This window comes from Scylla paramamosain, chromosome 26 (assembly GCF_035594125.1).
Source record: "Scylla paramamosain isolate STU-SP2022 chromosome 26, ASM3559412v1, whole genome shotgun sequence".
NCBI classification, from domain to species: domain Eukaryota; kingdom Metazoa; phylum Arthropoda; class Malacostraca; order Decapoda; family Portunidae; genus Scylla; species Scylla paramamosain.
The window spans coordinates 9,250,001-9,268,941 of NC_087176.1; the positions used below are offsets into that span (position 1 = coordinate 9,250,001).

At 39.8% G+C, this 18,941-nt stretch overlaps 1 protein-coding gene across 1 annotated transcript in view; it reads left to right on the top strand.

The window, feature by feature from the left end:
- Positions 1 to 18,297, top strand: part of LOC135113513 (chaoptin-like) — a 34,256-nt gene extending 15,959 nt beyond the window's left edge. The window contains exons 7-15 of the mRNA XM_064028752.1: positions 7,661 to 7,845; positions 8,257 to 10,284; positions 10,972 to 11,150; positions 11,810 to 11,993; positions 12,909 to 13,034; positions 13,243 to 13,353; positions 13,801 to 13,892; positions 14,328 to 14,471; positions 14,952 to 18,297. Coding sequence (XP_063884822.1) covers positions 7,661 to 7,845; positions 8,257 to 10,284; positions 10,972 to 11,150; positions 11,810 to 11,993; positions 12,909 to 13,034; positions 13,243 to 13,353; positions 13,801 to 13,892; positions 14,328 to 14,471; positions 14,952 to 15,210 — 3,308 coding nt within the window. The 3' untranslated portion in view covers positions 15,211 to 18,297. The remainder of the gene's footprint in view (positions 1 to 7,660; positions 7,846 to 8,256; positions 10,285 to 10,971; positions 11,151 to 11,809; positions 11,994 to 12,908; positions 13,035 to 13,242; positions 13,354 to 13,800; positions 13,893 to 14,327; positions 14,472 to 14,951) is intronic.
- Positions 18,298 to 18,941: the final 644 nt, after the last annotated feature.

An 18,941-nucleotide genomic window follows, 5' to 3' on the forward strand; every position in this document is an offset into this window, starting at 1 on the left:
ATAAGAATACGTATAAATTGACGCGAATAGCAAATATACGCATCACAATCTCTTTCACCATTTAATAAAAAAGACGAAGCAGAAAAAACTCGAGAAAAGGACAAGAGCAAGAAGACACACAAAGAGAAAGATAAGAAAAAGATAAAGAATACAGTACATAACAAAAAAAGAGAAATATAAAAAGAAAAACCAAGAAGAATAAAGGGAAAAAGGACACGAAGAACATAACAACAAAAAAAAAAACAGACATACAAAAAGAAAGATAAGAAAAACATTAAGAATACAGTACATAACGACAAAAAAAAAAAGAGAAATATCAAAAAGACTACAAAGAATAAGGAAAAAAAAGAAAACGAAAAATATAATAACCTAAAATGAGGAAGAACCAGGAACCGGAGCAGCGTCTCAGCACAATTTCTTTCTCTCAAGCTCGTCCCCAAGTAAGCAAAACTGAATTATGAAAATGATACATCGTTGCATTTCGGGATTAATTTTTCGACATTAGTTTAGGGAAGTTGTTGTATAAAGTGAAGAGATAAATAATTAGTTTTTGAAAAGTTGATTCCGTCCCCAAACTTGCCACAGAGAGAGAGAGAGAGAGAGAGAGAGAGAGAGAGAGAGAGAGAGAGTAAATCACAAATCAAAATATATCGATAGAAATCAATATGCAAGTCGCTTCTTCATCGTAGCAAAGGAATCTTGTTAAAGGAAGAAGGGAGGAAGCGAGGGAAGGAAGGAAAGGGAGGAAGGGAAAGGGGAAAGGGAGTGAAGGATAAATGAATGCATAGAGGCAGGAAGGAGGGGGAGAGTAAAAGAAGAGAGAGATAGGAAGCAATAGAGAGAGAGAGAGAGAGAGAAAGAGAGAGAGAGAGAGAGAGAGAGAGAGAGAGAGAGAGAGAGAGAGAGAGAGAGAGAGAGAGAGACTTGTGGAATTTTACAATCCAAAAAATGGAAAATACGAGAAGAAAGAAGAAGGAAGAAAGAAATTCACTGTATAGGGAAGAGAGAAGGAAATGTAGGTCAAAAGAAAAGGAGATGAAATCTAAACTTAAAAAGAAAAGAAAATGGAAAATAAGTGATAAATAAGGAGAAAACAGTCAAATAAATTCAGGAAATAGAAAAAAATAAAATAGGAACTAGAGAGAGAGAGAGAGAGAGAGAGAGAGAGAGAGAGAGAGAGAGAGAGAGAGAAGAGGAAAAGGGGAAGGAGGGAAAAGTCATTTATTTCACGGGCGGCCTTGGTATTCATGTATTCCCAGAGGCCCTTTTGCTCCCATCACAGCCTTCATCTGTCTCACTCCAGGAGGCGAGTGTTTAGCCCCGACCATTGGCTGAGGCCCCGCTGACGTCACGCCGCTCCTCCACCAATCCATCACCTCCTTTGCTTCGTATTAGTGACGATCATGATCTTGTTACGCTGATTTGTTTTGAATGTTTATATTAGGTTTGATTTTTTTTTTTTCTTTTTTCTTCTTCGACTTCTTCTTTTTCTTCTTCTTCTCAGGTATTATGTTTTTACTAAGGAATCCGAGTTTTTTGTCTTTTTTCCTTACTTCTTTTTTCCTTTCTTCTTTTTTTTTATAAGTCTTTTTGGTTTTGATAAATTCCAAAGATGGTTTTCTACGATTAGTTTTATTATTCTTGTTGGGGAAATTGGGGAGTGCATTTTTATTTCTTTGGATTTCTTACAATTTTTTTCCCTTCTTTTTCTTTGTTTCACTTTAAGAATGCTCTGTATTAGGGGACCATTTTGTTTTTCGATGTGAACTTTTACTTTTCTCCTTCCTCTTCTTACTGAGTGCTTTTGCCTGGATGATCTGCTTTTCTTTTCCTTTCTTTCGTATTTTTTTCGTATTAATGGATTTTTCCCCCTTTTTATAGAGTCGTTCGTAAGGGATTGATTACTTAGTGTGGAATCTTTGCTTTTTCTTCACTTTTCCTTATTTTTTCATGTTATTCTGATATTTTTTCTTTTTTTTTTCGTTGATGGTGTTTTGATTTCATCCATTATTGATTAAATGAGGGTTAAATGCACACACACACACACACACACACACACACACACACACACATGAACCATTCCCTTTGTGTGTGTGTGTGTGTGTGTGTGTGTGTGTGTGTGTGTGTGTGTTAGCGAGGTGGACCATTACAAGGACCGGGACACAGGGTTCTCTTTTGACCATAAAAGGAGACGCCATTTTTGCCATGGTCCCAAGAGCCAATAGGAATGAAGAACAGCCACTTCCTGCTATTTCATTGGTTAAAGGAAGGTACGTTGCTGATTGCTTGTTATGTGTTTGTTTTTCCTCCTCCTCCTCCTCCTCTTCAACTTTTTCTTCCTTTCATCCTCTCCTCGTATGTTTCGTTCTATTTTTTCCCTTCCTTCTCTACCTTTTCTCACCTTTCGTTCCCCTCCTCCTCCTATTCCTCTTCTTCGTTCTTGTTCCCCTTCTCTTCCGTATCGTCCTTTCGTTTTTTTTATCTTCCTCCTTTTTGTTCTCCTTTCCTTCCTCCTTATTTTCCTCATTTGCTTCACTCCTGTTCTTTTCCTCCCGTTCCTTCTCATTCCTTTCCTTTTCCTCATAATTCTTTTCATTTTCCTCCTCTTCTTCCTTTTGGTTCTCCTCCTTTTTTCATCGTCCTCATTTCCTTTACTTTCTCCTTTTCCCTTTCCTTTTCCTCATCACCATTTTCGTTCCCCTTCTCCCCCCTCTTTCTCCTTTTCGTCCTCCTCCTCCTTATCTTCCTCATTTACATCACTCCCACCTTTCTCCTCTTGTTCGTCCTCCTCCTCTTGCTCCCCTTCTTGTAATTATCATCATCATCTCATTATCCTCGTGGTCCTGCTTCTATTTTGATTTTTATATGTTCCCATACAAATTACCCTGAAGAGGCGAGCAATTAGTCTAAATCCGTACGACCCAACAGCCCAACTCTTCCCTGCACACTGCTGGTTACCTTCTTCCCCGCGTCACTCGGCTGCACCTTGTCATTTCACGGGATAAAGAACACGTACGGCTCTTCAGAGGGGTGTTAACTATAGCTATTGTGCAACTTAGAGCTTCAGAATCAGTAATGAGGTGTTTTTTGTTATGAATATTCTGCTGATTTCTGTGATTATCTTAAGTTTAGTTTAGTTTTAGGTCTTACTTGGCTCTTCTCATACGTATTGTTTGTTTTGGTCTCTTTTCTTCCTCATTCTTCCACATTCCCGAGATAGTCTATGGAGTGTTCTTTGGTAAATGTTCTTAGTTTTCAATATGTTAAGTTTATCATCTCATTATTTCAAGTTAAGCTATCCTCTTTTTGGAAGTTATTCTTCTCTTTTATTCCATATTGGTTAACTTTGAATTTCTCTGGTGCTTACGAGGTGCTCTTGGGTAAATATTCTAAGACAGTTTTCATTATGTTTAGTTTACGATCTCATTCTATGAAGTTAAAGCCTCTTCTTGTATTTTTGTTTGTTTATTTGTTTTTTGTTTTTTTTCTGGTAGGTACATCTCCTTGCCTCTTTTCTTCCACAGTCAGTAGCATTATATATTTATCTGGTACTTATGAGGTGTCCTTGGGTAAATGTTCTCAAATACTCGTCATTATGTTCACCTTACCATCTCATTATGTTAAGTTTAGCTATCCTCTTTCTGTGTTTTTAGTTTAGTTCATGTCTTTCTCTCTCCTCTTTTCTTTTTGAACGGAGGACTTCACTAAAGCTATTCACCAACTTGTGCTGTAATGAGGAGCTATTAGTAAATATTCCAGTTCTGTGTGAAGGAAGGGAGTTGCCTATCTCATTCTGTTGATTTAAAGCCTCCCCATGTATTTTTTTTTTTTTCCACATTCAGTAACTATATGTTTCTCTGGCACTTATGAGGTGTTCCTGGATGAATGTTCTCAGATACTCGTTCACTATGTTCACTTTACCATCTAATTATGTCAAGTTAAGCTCTCGTTTTCTTGAATTTTTAGTTTAGTTCACGTCTTTGCCTCTCCTTCTCTTTTTCTTTTTAAACGGAGGACTTCACTAAAGCTATTCACTAACTCTTGTAGTAATGAGGAACTGATGGTGAATATTCTGTTGATTTCTGGTCTCCTTGTCTCCTTTTTTCGTTCAAAGAGAGAATTAACTAGAGCCACTGAGCAACTTGTGCATTTTTGAGGCAGTGATGAGGCGTTCTCGATAAGTCTTCTCAGTTTAGTTATTAAGTTGAATTCAAATATCTCTCTCCTCATCTTCTTCCCCAGACGCCCTCCTATGTTCTCAGTCTTCAGTCTCCCCACCTTCTTAATGAGGTCGCTACACTCAGCCATCTCCCTTCATTCTATTCTAAATATAATCATCTTTTTAGTTTTTTTTTTTTTTTTTTTTTTTCTACCATAGCTTATTTCATATACTCAATCCACAGTTTTTTTTTCTTTTTTTCTGCCTATTTCTTTCTTCTCCTTTTTTTCTCTCTTTTCTCTTCCTGTTCCTTTTTCCGTATTCTCTTTTCTTTTTCCTCTTTCCTCTTTCTCTGTTCCTGTGTTCCTCTTTCTCTCAGTTCCTGTCCTCTTCCTTTCCCCTTTTCCTCATCATTTTCTTTTTTACTTTTCCTCTTTCACTATACTCCTTTTCTCCCCCTTTCCTCTTTTCCTTATTATTTTCCTTTTTTCCTCTTCCTCTTTTCTCTTCCTATTCTTTCTCTTGTCTCTTTTCCTCATAATTTTCCTCTTTTCACCTTCCTCTTTCCCTGCAGCCATCTACCATGTTAGCACTTCGTAAATCTTGCTTTAACTTTCACCTCACTCGTCTGGTCCTCTTCTTAATCCTTGTCTCCCTCCTTCATCCCCTTCCCATCACTCGCATTCATAATCCTCCTCCTCCTCCTCCTCCTTCTTCAGGTGTCCCTCCTACAGGTGCAGCCTCGGTAATTAACGTGATTTACCTGGTCATAGCAAAGGCATTACCCTCATTTCCCTTTCATCTCTTTTTTTCACCTCATTATCCCCTTCAGTCTCTCTCTCTCTCTCTCTCTCTCTCTCTCTCTCTCTCTCTCTCTCTCTCTCTCTCTCTCTCTCTCTCTCGTTCGTTCGTTCGTTCGTTCGTTCGTTCTTGCTCTTTTCCCCTTCTTCTTTATCTTCCCATCTTCTTTCTCCTTGCATTCACTCCTACGTAATTCTCTGCTCCAATCCCTCATCTCATTGTTGTATCCTTCTCTTATTTTTCCAACTGTTTATTCATTTCATTCTTTCATCCTTATTCTTCTTTCCTTTATCCCTTCATCTACTTCTTTCGTCTTCCTCTAATCCTCTTTCCCTCTTATCTCCCTCCCGCTCATTATCCATCTCTTTATGCTCCTTTTATCCTGTCTCCCCTTTATCTCATCTTCTCGCCCTTGTACGAGCCTCAGAATACCTCACTCCTCTTTTCATCTTCCCGGTATCACTTATAAAAACGTCTCATTTTTTATATTTTTGAAAATGAAAACCGTTGGGAAAGTCGTAACGGTCCCTCCCTCCCTCGCGGCCAACCGTCCATTTTTCGTTTTGAATTCACCTCAAAAAAGAAGGAAGAATATAAGTGGGTATAATTTTCAGTCACTCTCTTCGTAGTAGTAGTAGTACTAGTAGTAGTAGTAGTAGTAGTAGTAATAGTAGTAGTAGTAGTAGTAGTAGAAGGTACAACGAAGAACCTTTTCCATAATCTTTGGTAGACGTAGTAGTAGTCGTAGTAGTAGTAGTAGTAGTAGTAGTAGTAGTAGTAGTAGTAGTAGTAGTAGTTGTTGTTGTTGTTGTTGTTGTTGTTGTTGTTGTTGTTGTTGTTGTTGTTGTTGTTGTTGTTGTTGTTGTTGTTGTAGCAGCATAATTAAAAGTAGAAATACTGAAAATAACAACGAAAACCATAAAAAAAAAACATCATAAACCCAAAAACCGCTAAAGAACTGGAAAAAAAAGAACGAGAGAAAAAAACACTCAAATCTATATTCCCAGTAACAAATAAATTAAAAAAAGAATCAGATAACCATACATCCAAAGATCGCAAAAGAACGAAATATGAAAAAAAAGAGAGAAAGGAAAGAGAAAAGAACATAATCTCACGAGAATACTCAAGAGCAAACATTTCTTATTCAGTAATCAAGACTGTCACAGTGAGACTCCCGCAGCAACCTGACTGACTCAGAGGCCGCACCCTGTCTCCTGCAGCGTCACAGATCCGTCCGTCACTTGTCACAGGGAGAGAGAGAGAGAGAGAGAGAGAGAGAGAGAGAGAGAGAGAGAGAGAGAGAGAGAGAGAGAGAGAGAGAGAGAGAGAGAGAGAGTCCGTGTTTTGAATCATTTGGCTTCTTGCAAGGAGTATTTCTAAGGCCACAGATAATCAGTCGGGTTTTATGAGTGTTTTTAGTGTTAATCCAGAATCTTTGTTAAACTTTCAACAGCATCATAAAAACATCCTTGAAAACCTTAATAACATTCAGTATTGCGTATAAGTGGTTGAGAATCGATTAAATGCTTGAAAATACTAATAGAGAGAGAGAGAGAGAGAGAGAGAGAGAGAGAGAGAGAGAGAGAGAGAGAGAGAGAGAGAGAGAGAGAGAGGAAAGGAGGTTACCAAGTGCAAAATAATAACAAAAGAATACAGTTTTACGAATTCCAATCACGTGTGTCAACTATCACTGGAACGTGCTGGAAAAGAGGGTGGGGGAGGACTGGGTAGATAAGGAGAGAGAGAGAGAGAGAGAGAGAGAGAGAGAGAGAGAGAGAGAGACGCGCGCCTTCACTATCAAAACGGCGTAGGTAACATGGAGGGTGGGAGGATGGAAGAGAAAAAAATGTTAAATGTCAGATACAGCAGTTGGCAAGATATATCACGTATTTCCACCACCATCACTACCATTATCAGCGACATTACTCTTACTGTCTATACATCACCGAGTAAAATTATGCTCTGTGTATATAGTAATAGAACTGTTCATTTGACGCATTACTGCCACAATGGAAACCCCAGTAGTCTTCACTATTTATTTATTCATTTATTTATCTATTTATTTATCTATTTACTTATTTTTTTATTTTTTTATTCTATTTCTTTAGTCTTTTTTCTCATTTCTTGGTCTTTTCTTCCAGTCATATGCTCCGTATTGAAAAATAATCCTGGTGCATTACTCGAGAAAATTGCTACAGGTGGCTGGGTTCCTTTCCCAGCAAGTGTGCCTTCAGTGCAGTTGTGAAAAGTTCAAAGGAAAGCAATTTCATGGAATAAGGAAATAAATGAAAAAGTAATCCCACATCAAAACCTTCAATAACGGAACTTTATTTTATGTTCCAGGAAGGTTTATTGTTGCTCTTCATGTATTTTTATATTGTGCCATCCTTCACGTGTGACTGTTCTGTCCCGTGTATAAATTTGTCCATGTACTTGAATCACCTTTTTATGAGTAACTCTCTATCTTTACTTCAGATCTGACACTATTCTCTTCTTCAGATAAGTTGATTATTTCTCCTTCTATGAATCACCTTAATAATTACGCAGCTATTCACTCATTATTAACTTCAGTTGACTCAGTTCTCCACTTCATGAAACTTAACTTGCCTTCCTTCTATTATTCATCTCAGTTTCATCTGACTATCCACTACCTCAAATTACTGTACGTACTTAAATCATCTTTTTTTTTTCTTTTTTCAGGTAACTTCATCTCAGACCTGACATTGGAGGACTTCCAGGGCTATGAGACTTCCCTGCAGACACTTGTGTTGGCTGAGAACTCCCTCACGCTGATCCCAGAGGGCATCTTTCGCACCCTGGACAACCTTCGCACTCTGAACCTGAGAGGCAACAACATTCTCACCATCAACGCCCAGGCTTTCCAGGTGAGACAGTGTGTACCAATAGGTAACAAATGCAGTGCTAGGGATGACTTCAAGGGGAACTCAATAACTGTTTGAGAGACTGATGTTTGAGGATTCAGATTAAGAATGTTTGAGAGTAGAATTTTCCAGGGTTTAGTTAAGAGCTCAGCAGTGTTCTTAAGATCATTCATAGGCAGCTGAGAGCACTTGATGAGGTCCAGGAAGTTTAATGATATTTAGAAGTTTCATTGAGTGCAAGAACTGTTTTTTTTTTAAGAAAGTAACAATTAAGATAGCTTTTTTAATAGTTCTTGGCCAGCATCCTTCATACATAATAAATAGAATAAAAGAAAAAGAGACCTGGGAGATGTTGATGTCTTTATATTCCTATTGACCTTCCATTGAGACAAACTTCTCCTTTCCCCTCCCCAGGGTGTCTCCAACCAGCTGGCCCACATCAACCTGGCCAACAACCTGCTGACCAACATCCCCTTCAAGGCCATCTCAGCTGTGCCCAACCTGCAGACACTCAACCTGGCCAGGAACCGCATCACCCTCATCTTTGATGTGCTCTATACCAGCTCAGTCTCTATGGATACCCTTGTCCTGGACTTCAACCAGATTGAGATGCTGCCACCATATGCCTTCCAGAACTTTGGGACCGTCAACCGCACATCACTGAGAGGCAACCCGCTCACTCACATCAGCGACGATGCCTTCAAGGATGCCAAGATCAAGGAGCTTTACCTGCATGACTCTGACTTGTGGAGCATTACTGACAATGCCTTCCGTGGCCTGGAGTCCACCCTGCAGACACTGGACCTCAGCTACAACAACCTCTCCTTCATCCCTGCCCAGGCCATCGACCACCTGGAGTCACTGCGTTCACTCTCCATCAGCAACAACAAGCTGTCTTTGGACCCAACTGAGGCCTTCAATGGCTTCCGCTATACCCTGCAGTACCTCAACCTCCTAGGAGACAACATGGGCTCAATTCCTATGGACAAACTGAAAGAGATGCGTAACGTGCGCACCCTTGGCCTCAGCACCCTCCCAGACACCTCGCTCTCTAAGAAAGACTTCAAGGGCTTCGGCCCAGCTGTGGAGAAGCTCTACCTTATGAAGAATGGCATCACTGGAGTGTCTGCCAATGCCTTTGAACATGTCCCTGGAGTAAAGATTCTGGACCTCTCCAACAACAGGATTAGTTCTATTGACAACGAGGCATTTGCTAACATTGGCGGTGGCCTTGAGGAGCTGCGACTGAGCTCTGGCCTGTCCATGAGTCAGCTTCCTCCTCAACCCATGCAGTACCTCATTAACCTGCGTGAGCTGGACCTGAGTAACAATGCCCTCACCACGGTCAGTGGGGAATGCTTCCGGTACATGCGCAGACTACGGACCCTCAACATGCAGGACAATAAGATTGACCGCCTGACTCGCAACCACTTCCAGGGCAACTACCATCCCTACCTTGAGTCCATCCAGCTCTCCTTCAACTCCATCACCAAGATCGAGCCCACTACTTTCCACGATTACAAGAACCTCAAGTATTTGTACCTTGATGACAACCAGATCACCAACATCGAGAGGTCTGGATTCTCAAACCTGGAGAAACTGGAACACCTGGACCTGGAGGGAAATAACATCCGTACGCTGGGCTATGAGGCATTCCAGAATATGCCAAAACTGCGCTATCTAGATCTGTCCTTCAATGAGATGGAGAATTTAAACCTGGATGCCTTTGATCAGGTAGGGACACTCACCACCCTCACCATTGATGCCAGCCACAACCGCATTCCCTTCCTCAAGCTTAACGGGTCCATGTGGAATTCCTACGCCAGTATTAAGATGATTGACTTCAGCCACAACAACATCTCTTGGATCTCCCGTGACTACTTTGAGTCTGTCCGCTCATCCATCATCCACCTCTGGTTCCATCACAACAACCTCAGGAATATCAGTGCCAGTGTGTTCTCCAACTTCCCTCAATTGCAGCTTCTTGATTTCTCCCATAATATTATTAATGAGATTGATCATGAGGCATTCAGAGAGACGCGCCGCCTCCACTATGTCAACTTCCGCCACAATAATCTTGCTGACCTCCCTCCCTCGCTGTTTGAGAACCACAATCGTCTCCGCCACTTCGATGTTTCCTTCAATGAGCTCCGAGGCATTCCCGATGGACTCTTCAAGGCTTCACCGTTAGAAATTTTCCATGCACGCAACAACCGCTTCTCCAAATTCCCGGATTCCAGCCTGGAGAGATGTGCTGACTCCATCCGCGTCATCGATGTGGCGTACAATGAGATCGACTCCCTCACTGATGCAATGATGGGCCGCTTTGACAACCTGGTGTCCCTTGACGTCTCCCACAACCACATCAAGACCATTGAGTCCCGCTCCTTCCGTGGCACTTGGCATCTTCTGGTTCTTGATGTCTCCCATAATCCAGTTAAGGTATGATGTCTTTGTCTCTTGTTTATCCTTACTTTTCTCTTTGTTATGTTTTTTTTTTCCACAAGAGTTCTGCTTTCTCCAATCTTTTTAATCTTTATATTTTAATCCACAACTGAGTCTTTCCTCATTATTTTTTGTGGCTATATTCTCATTGTTTTCTCAACAATGATATACTAGTTCTAATCTTCTTTATCTTTTCTGCTAATGCTTTATCTTCTGATTTTCCTATCCATTCATCTTCTACTGAATCTAATCTTCTTAGTCTTTTTACACTAACCTACTCATTGATCCTCTAACCACTCTATTTTTGTAGTCTAATCCTTTACCTTCTCATTCTCCTCTACTTTGACACTTTACTTCCTCTAACCTTCCTAATCTTACTTTCTAATCCTTTATCTTCACATTCTCATCTCCATTAACACTCTACTTCCTCTAATCTTCCTAATCTTACATTCTAATCCTTTATCTATGCATTCCTCTTTCTACTGATGTTGTACTTCCTTTAATCCTCCTAATATAACACTCTAATCCTTTATCTTCTCATACTTCTTTCCACTGATGCTCTACTTCCTCTAATCTTCCTAATCTTACGCTCTAATCCTTTATCTTCATATTCTTCTTTCCATTGATGCTCTACTTCCTTTAATCCTCCTAATATAACACTCTAATCTACCTCACTACTTGCAGGATCTCCAGAGCTACACCTTTGATGGACTGCAGGACTCCCTCATGAACCTCAGTGTGGCCAACACCTCACTCAGTGCTGTGCCAGACTTTGACCTTCCCCGGCTCATGTACCTCAATGTCTCCCATAACATCATCTCTTTCCTGCCCTCCATCACCATGGCAAATCTCACCTCCATCAGGTAACTTTCTTCCAGTGAATTCTTTTTAAGATCTTTAATTTGATGACCTTTGCTTCTGGTTCTTTGTTTACTTCATTGTCTCTCCTTCCAGTTTTTTTTGTGATGTCTTGTTTTGCTTCTTAACACATTTTTTTCCTAATTTTGAACTTGTGATCTTTCTTCTCTCTTTTGTGCTAGCCTTGTCATTCCATTTTCCTACTAATCAATCACTATTTACCTTCTTTTATCTACAAAGTAATATGCATGCTCATACATCTACTTTTTTCTCTTCATATATCTTTAATCTACTCCTGCACACATACATTTCCATCACTTATTGTTTCCTCTCATTGTCATTATCTAACAATCAGAAATAGAATCACTTTTCATTTCTCTTCCTCCCATAATAGAAATCATATTACCTTTTTATTCTCCTGTCATCCCTATCACCACAGCAGCTAACATTGAGTTGTACCACTTATTGCAACTTTTCCTTATTATTATTTAGCAACCAGGAATAGGATCCCTCCTCATCCTTCTTTCCATACCAGAAAATTTACTACCTTTCTGTCCAACTCTCATCCCTGCTATCATCCCTTATCTTCAGTATATCCATTCATAAAAAGCTAAAGAAGGAAATTAAAAGTATCATTATTAATTCCCACTTTCCTCTCTCTCAGGGTCCTAGACATCTCCTACAATGAGCTCCCAGTGCCCTCAAACAGTGCTTGGCAGATGCTTCCCCGCCTCAGAGAGCTGTACATGCAGAAGAACCCCATCCGCTCCCTCACCAATGACTCCTTCATGGGGCTGGAGAGGCTGGAGGTTCTGGACATCCGTGACTTCCCTCTGCAAGGCTTTGAGGTGAGAGAGAGAGAGAGAGAGATAGAGAGAGAGAGAGAGAGAGAGAGAGAGAGAGAGAGAGAGAGAGAGAGAGAGAGAGAGAGAGAGAGAGAGAGAGAGAGAGAGAGAGAGCATTAATTAGGTCTTGCATGAATAGACAAAAGATATTGATTAATTCCTTAAGTCTATTGGGAAATGAAGAAGGAAGAAAGGCAGAAAAGCAAAGAAGGAAGAGAAAATGGAAATCTTTAGTGTTTGAAAAATCTATAAGAATTTGACAAATATTCATAGAGACACCTATGAACTCTTTTCCCATCATTATAATTTTATACAGATCTCTGTTTCTTCCTTTACTACCTCCTTGTCTTTATCCTGTTCATATCATTTACTTTTCTTCATTTCCGTTACCTTTCCTTGATTTGGTATACATTTGTTTGTGTCCTCCCTTCTCTCTCTTAATTTATCACCTAACTCTTCAAGTACTTTTCTCATCCTTTTTCATTCCCCTCTTTTCCTTTTACAATATTTATACTCCATCACCCTTTACCTCCCCACCAATATTTATACCCAATAGTCTCCTTTCTTTTCCCTGCATGACTTTCTTATCCTTACTTTCCAACTATGTTCTTTATCACCACTCTTATATCTTTCCAATCTCAGACTGGGTATGTAGCCTCTATTCTCTCCATGTTATCATTCACTTAAGCATTTTTTTTTTTTTTCATCTTATGATTAACTTCCTCACCATTGTTCCTTTTCAACTCATGTCTTTTTAATGTGTCTCCTGCCTTAGGATGGGCATCTGGCCTATTTTTCCTTACACATAATCTGCACTCTTTTATAACTCTTTCAGCCTGTGATTAACTCTCTTCCCAACCACTGTTCCTTCTCCGTTCTTAGGGTTTTTCAGTGTTGTAATGTATTTTGTTCCCTCAGGCTGGGTGTCTGGCATCCATGCCCTCACTGCAGCGCCTCTACATAACAACACATCCCACCATTGCCAAGTTCAACCTAGCCAAGGCACTCCATAATGTGCCTTCACTCCAGCAGCTCAACCTTGAGGTCAGTCCTGCATTCCTCATAGGATGACTTCCCTTGCATTGTTTCCTTACTTTGAGCATAGCCCTGCTGATTAATCTTTCCAAGTTGTTAGAAAAATGTTTATTTATGTGTGAGATTAAAACCTAGTTACTTGAGTTTAAATCTTTTAAGATGATAGTGCTTTTCCAGTGGTTTTCCTGTGTGTGCCTGAGTGAATTCAAACTTTCAGGTCGATGGAACACTTGGCAAGGAGCTCCTGAAGTACAAGTTGCCTTACCGCCTCACCAACATCACACTCATGGGGCCTCGCATGCGTCAAATCAACCCCACAGCTCTCCAGGTGAGTCTGAAACCTACATCTTTTCTTCTAGCATCTCCAACACTTGAACATTTTCTGTTCTGTCTAAACTTCCCATTTCTGTACAGAAGTCCTCTACTGTCCCAGCATCCAAACTCTCCCTCTCCTACCAGCATCCCTGCACTCAAACTCTTCACTTTGTTCAAACTTTCTTCAAACTGTCTCTGTTCTGTCAATATCCCCAGCATCCATACTGGTATATACTATTGGGAGAAGATATCAAGTTGGAATAAGTAATATACAATAATGACAATTATCTGAATTGATTAATATACTGCAGGAAATGTAGAATTCCATATTTGATACAATACTTTAGGTGTGCTCTGAAGCTGGAAGATAAAAAGATTAACAAATAAATAGTTGGACAAAAATATTTGATGTCAGTCATAGAAATTCACCTGGTGAAGGTAATAAATCTGCCCCTAACAGGAACTGAGGGCCAGGGAACTGCAGCTGACCTTCTACCACACCAGGATGGAGGAGGTGCCCCGGGATGTCTTCAAGAACCTGGGTCGTGTCAAGTGAGTCTGCCCTCCAGTCTCCCTTGGTCTGAATAGCCTGTGTTAAATGGACTCAGGCCGGCATCAGCCCTTATTCCTTGCATAGCTGTAGTCTACACTCTTTTATAACTTTCTCAGACTTTGATTAACTTTCTTTTCTAGCACTTGCATTTTGAGTCTCCTAAGCTAAAAATTCCATTTCATTTCACCTAAGATGCTTTAATTTTTCATCACTCAGCAACATTTAAACACAGCCTGTGTTATACTACATAGATAAGTAAATTTCATCCTTTCCTGCAGAGTATCATAAACTTAGATTCTATTGCATCACTTGAAACATTTGAATTTTCCATCATTTAACTTACAAAGCCATCTATTTGCTATACACTTTCTTGATTACTTTATCCCTAATAGTTTATTCTCCAAATCACCCCTACTCTAATTACTCTCCTTCAGGTATGTGTCAGTGGCCGCAGTCAACAACAGCATGAAGAAGCTGGGTGAGCCATCCACCACTGGCTACCCTGGCACTCCCAACTCTGTCTTCCTCACAGACCTGCGGATGCACAACAATGACTGGAGCTGTGACTGTGGCATTGGGTGAGTCCTGGTGTAGTAGGAGGACTGGGAGAGTGACTTGTTTAGAGAGTGAAAAGATTTATTTGTCTAATATTTACTTAGGTTTGATATGTAAAAGCTTAAGAAAACTTGTGTGTATATATATATATATATATATATATATATATATATATATATATATATGTTTATTAATCAATGAATAGTATATACAGTAGCTTATTCACTTCCTAAATTGACATGATTCATATTTATCTAATTGTTTTGTTATTTAAGGTTGTTTTTAATATTTCTGTGATCTGTGTTAGTATCTTTTCCACTATGATTCAAAATTAAATTCATGAGCAATTTATTTATGGTGCACAATTTGATCTTCTTTTATCCTGAATGTAAATAAGAGAAAATATGATGATGAGGTGAAAGAATAAGGAAGAAGAGAATAAACAAGTATAGCAGCAACAGGAGCAAAAAGCATCCTCCTTCACTTGGCTGTTTCTCCTGCAGGTGGATTGAGCCATGGCTGAAGAAGTGGCGTCAGTCAGTGTGTGTGGACCGAGGGCACCTGGAGGAGTACCTGCGCTGCCAGGACACCGTACAGCGCCTGAGGGAGACACCCTGCAGCAACAAGAAGAAGTCCATCATGGAGGCCCTCAAGACAGACTTAGAATGTAGCTCTACTGCTGATGCTTCCCTCCTCAAACCCTCCTCTCCTGTCCTTCACTCTCTCCTGCTGCCCCTCCTCTTCTTCTTCAGGGCACCCTAACTACTGTGTGGGGCAGCGACACACAGCCACACCTGAGTTGGCTGTCGTCCAGAGGATTTTGTAATGTAGAGTATGTAGATGTTGAGTCCTTCTGTACCATTCACATATTCAGGACACCCACAGGACATGGGTTGGGTTAGTGCCTGAGGAAAACCCCGAGCTCTCCTCTTCCCCAGAACTTGAGGAATATTGCCCAATGAGTGTGAAGAGAAATACAAAATATAACCAATTGCAAGGAGAGTTTGTGGATATATTACTGTGAGAAATACTATCCATATACATGTAGATATAAGACAGGATTATTCCAACAAGATGCTTATAGTAGTATGACAGTTGCCCACTTGATAAAAGACTGACCTCTTTGTGATGCTCATACAAGTTAAAGAATCAACAGCTTCCTCTATCAGGCTACTACTTCTCCATCAGTTACATATCCTACTAGACTTTCCAAACTGAACAGGATGAATCATGAACCATAATACTAATGACAGAAGCATTAATATCTTTGGGGAAAACACAGAGGCTCCAATAAACACCAGTAGACAAAAATAGTTTAGTGTCCCCACTAAGGATGAAAAAGTAGGTGATGACCCGAGGAGTGTTCAGTGTTTACATGCAAAGTCTCCTCAGATTGTGGAAGCTAGAGAGGAGAGGAGAAGCTTCTGATATTTCTTTAGTCTCTGGGGAAGAAGCAGCCTGAGGTGTGCTTTGAGTGAGAGCGAGAAAGATGTTTGAACTATGTGTACTTTGGGTTTCCTATTCCTTCATCTCCTCTTCCTGTTCCTCTTTCTCCTCCTCCTTTTCCTCCTCCTCCTTATTCCTTTGTGTATTTGTTTGTTCACTTGTTTTTCTCTCAGTATTAATTCTGCCATGACCATTAAAGTTTTCTGTCTGGTCTAGTGAAAATTTAAATACCTCCTCTACCTCTTTTCTCCTGCAGTCAACAATTGCATTGCTATAAAAATGTTTTACAAGTTTTGTTTTTACTCTCATGATGCCGTGTTGTTTTCCTGTTGTCTCTCTTATTCTTACTATCACTACAACTACTACTACTACTACTATTTCCTCTACTACTATTAATGCAACTACCACCACCACCACCACCACCACTACTACAACTTCTACTACTACTACTACTACTACTACTACTACTACTACTACTACTACTACTACTACTACTATTACTACTACTACTACTACTACTACTACTACTACTTAAGTTACATATAGTTGATGAAGATAAGATATTTTCCTGCCATACTATTTTGTATTTAACTATTATAGTGTGTATGGTGGCAGTTGGCCCTGGTCGTGATATACATGCATATATATAGTATATTTATTTTTCAGTTCTGAAGTGGGTTTGAACCTCTTCCTACACCCTAAACCTTTTGTAAATACCTTTTTTAAAAATTGTTGTTGTTCTGGTCTCAATATGTAGAAACTCAGTCCTTACAGGGGAAGAATTTCAAAGTGTATAGTGAAAGGGAAGATGCAAAGCTTTCCTTAGTCTGTGTTGTGTGTTGGTGTGTGTCAGTGAGGCAATGGCTGAGTCTTCCTGAGCCAGTTTATAGAAGAAAGTATCCCTTCCAGCCGCCTCCTTTAAAATCTTCCCCCTTCAGAGCAAAGTTATCAAGGGAGAGACATTCTGCTTCGCATCTCCAAATTTACTTTCTTTTTCACTTTGTCTTCTTTCCTGCAATGAAGAGGGGATGTTTCTTTTACTGGTATTTTTCTCCTTTCTGCCAGTCTCCCAAAAGTCTTTCCTGTCAGACTACTTTCCTCTTCAAATTCTACATTCTTCTTTATACTATTTCTTCTCACTCTTGAATGATGTATGTCACTTCTACTGGTATTTTCTTTCCTTTCCTCCAGCTTCCCAAAGAATCTTTCCCATCATACTTGAGATCAAAAAGGGAGAGACATTTCCATATTTCCCTTCTGATTCTGTACTCCTTTTCCACTTTACATTCCTCTCATTACCAAACATGTCTCTTTCACTGATCTTTCTTCCAAACAACCTCAAAAAACATGTAAGTCTTCTGCATCAGAGTGAATGATATGAAGGGAGAGATCATTTTTTTCCCTTTTCTTTTTCACTCAGTTATTTTTCTTAATGTTTCTCCCACACACAAAAGAACTAGTCTCATATCCCCTGTTAAAACTGAACCCTGCGGTGTCTGTTGTTGCCCCCTCTGTATAATAACCAATATGTGTAGGGTTTGTATAAGCTGTTGTCAGGATGTTATGTGAGGAGTGATTCACTATATTCTATTGCTCTAAGTCTATAGGCATTCCATAGGTATATTTATATTGTTGTTCAGCACAGTTATTGCAGGTCTTGAGTGTCCCAGGAGACAGATTGGGTTTTTATTTTGTAATGATGCCAAGGTGCTCTCTCTCTCTCTCTCTCTCTCTCTCTCTCTCTCTCTCTCTCTCTCTCTCTCTCTCTCTCTCTCTCTCTCTCTCTCTCTCTCTCTCTCTCTCTCTCTCTCTCTCTCTCTCTCTCTCAATCATAATGTCTCTTGTTCTCTTCCTCATTCTTTATAATATAACACTTCCTCATTTCCAAAAGAACTTGCTTTATTCTCTTCATACTCTTCCCTCCAAGATAACAAACTCTTTCTCTTGTTCTTCCTAATGTGACAGTCTGTTATTCCTATGGCTGCTTGCACCTCTTGTTTACACTCTTCCCACCAAGATAACACAATACCATGATACCACATAAGTAATACCGCCTGCCACACAGCAACACATCTCTCAGAAAAGCACTTTATCTACCCCAGAATACTGGTAACTGTCTCCCAATTTATCCTAATTTTATGTAGCTTTTTTCTTTCTCCCTGAAAAGTAACACTCTCTCTCCTCACATGAGACCTTTCTCTCTCCCATTTAGTAACACAGCATTCCTCCATGCAGTAATATACTTTCTTTCATTCCAGGGTAACACTTTTCTCCCCCAGGGTAACTCACTCCCAGGGTAACAACACCTTTTGGCATTTGATGATACCTGAGACATTTTATTGTTAGTACCTAATCTTTTTACTTCATTCACTGCGTGTATAGAAATAAAAAGATTAATATGTCTGATATTTGTTTCATTCTACATTTTGTGAGAGGAATGAATGGCTGAGAATACTGGTTAGCTCTTGGATTAGGGAAATGGACAAAATAGGGATGAAAGATTGAGAATACTGGTTAATTCTTGCATTAGGGAGGTGGACAGAATAGGGGCAAAAGAATGTAAGAGCCTTGTGCAGTGAATCTGCGGGAGGAGGGAAGGGATACAGTTAGCAAAATTAGAGTAGTGGTTAATCTCAAATAGAGTGGTTGATGAATGAAACGCTCTACAGTAAGGTTGGAAGTGCTGCGTCATTAGAGAGCTTTAAAAGAAGATTAGATAAATTTATGGATGAGGATGACTGGTGGAAATAGACAACGCGCGCGCGCGTTATCCAACACACTAATACCACACGCACACAATGCCTGCCTTGACATTTTAGCAAAAGTAAGTGCTTTTCATGTTTCAGGTATGATTTTTGAGTCCATTAGGAGTTGTGGAAGAGTGTCTGGGAGTGTGTGAATACGATAGAAAGAAGAAGAAACCGCGATAGTGTGGAAAAGATTGCGGTGGGAATGTCTGAGTGAGGATAAAATAAATAAATTAAAGAAATAAGTAGACAAATATATATAAAAAAAAGTGTACAGTTTCCTCGCTCGTCACTGTACAG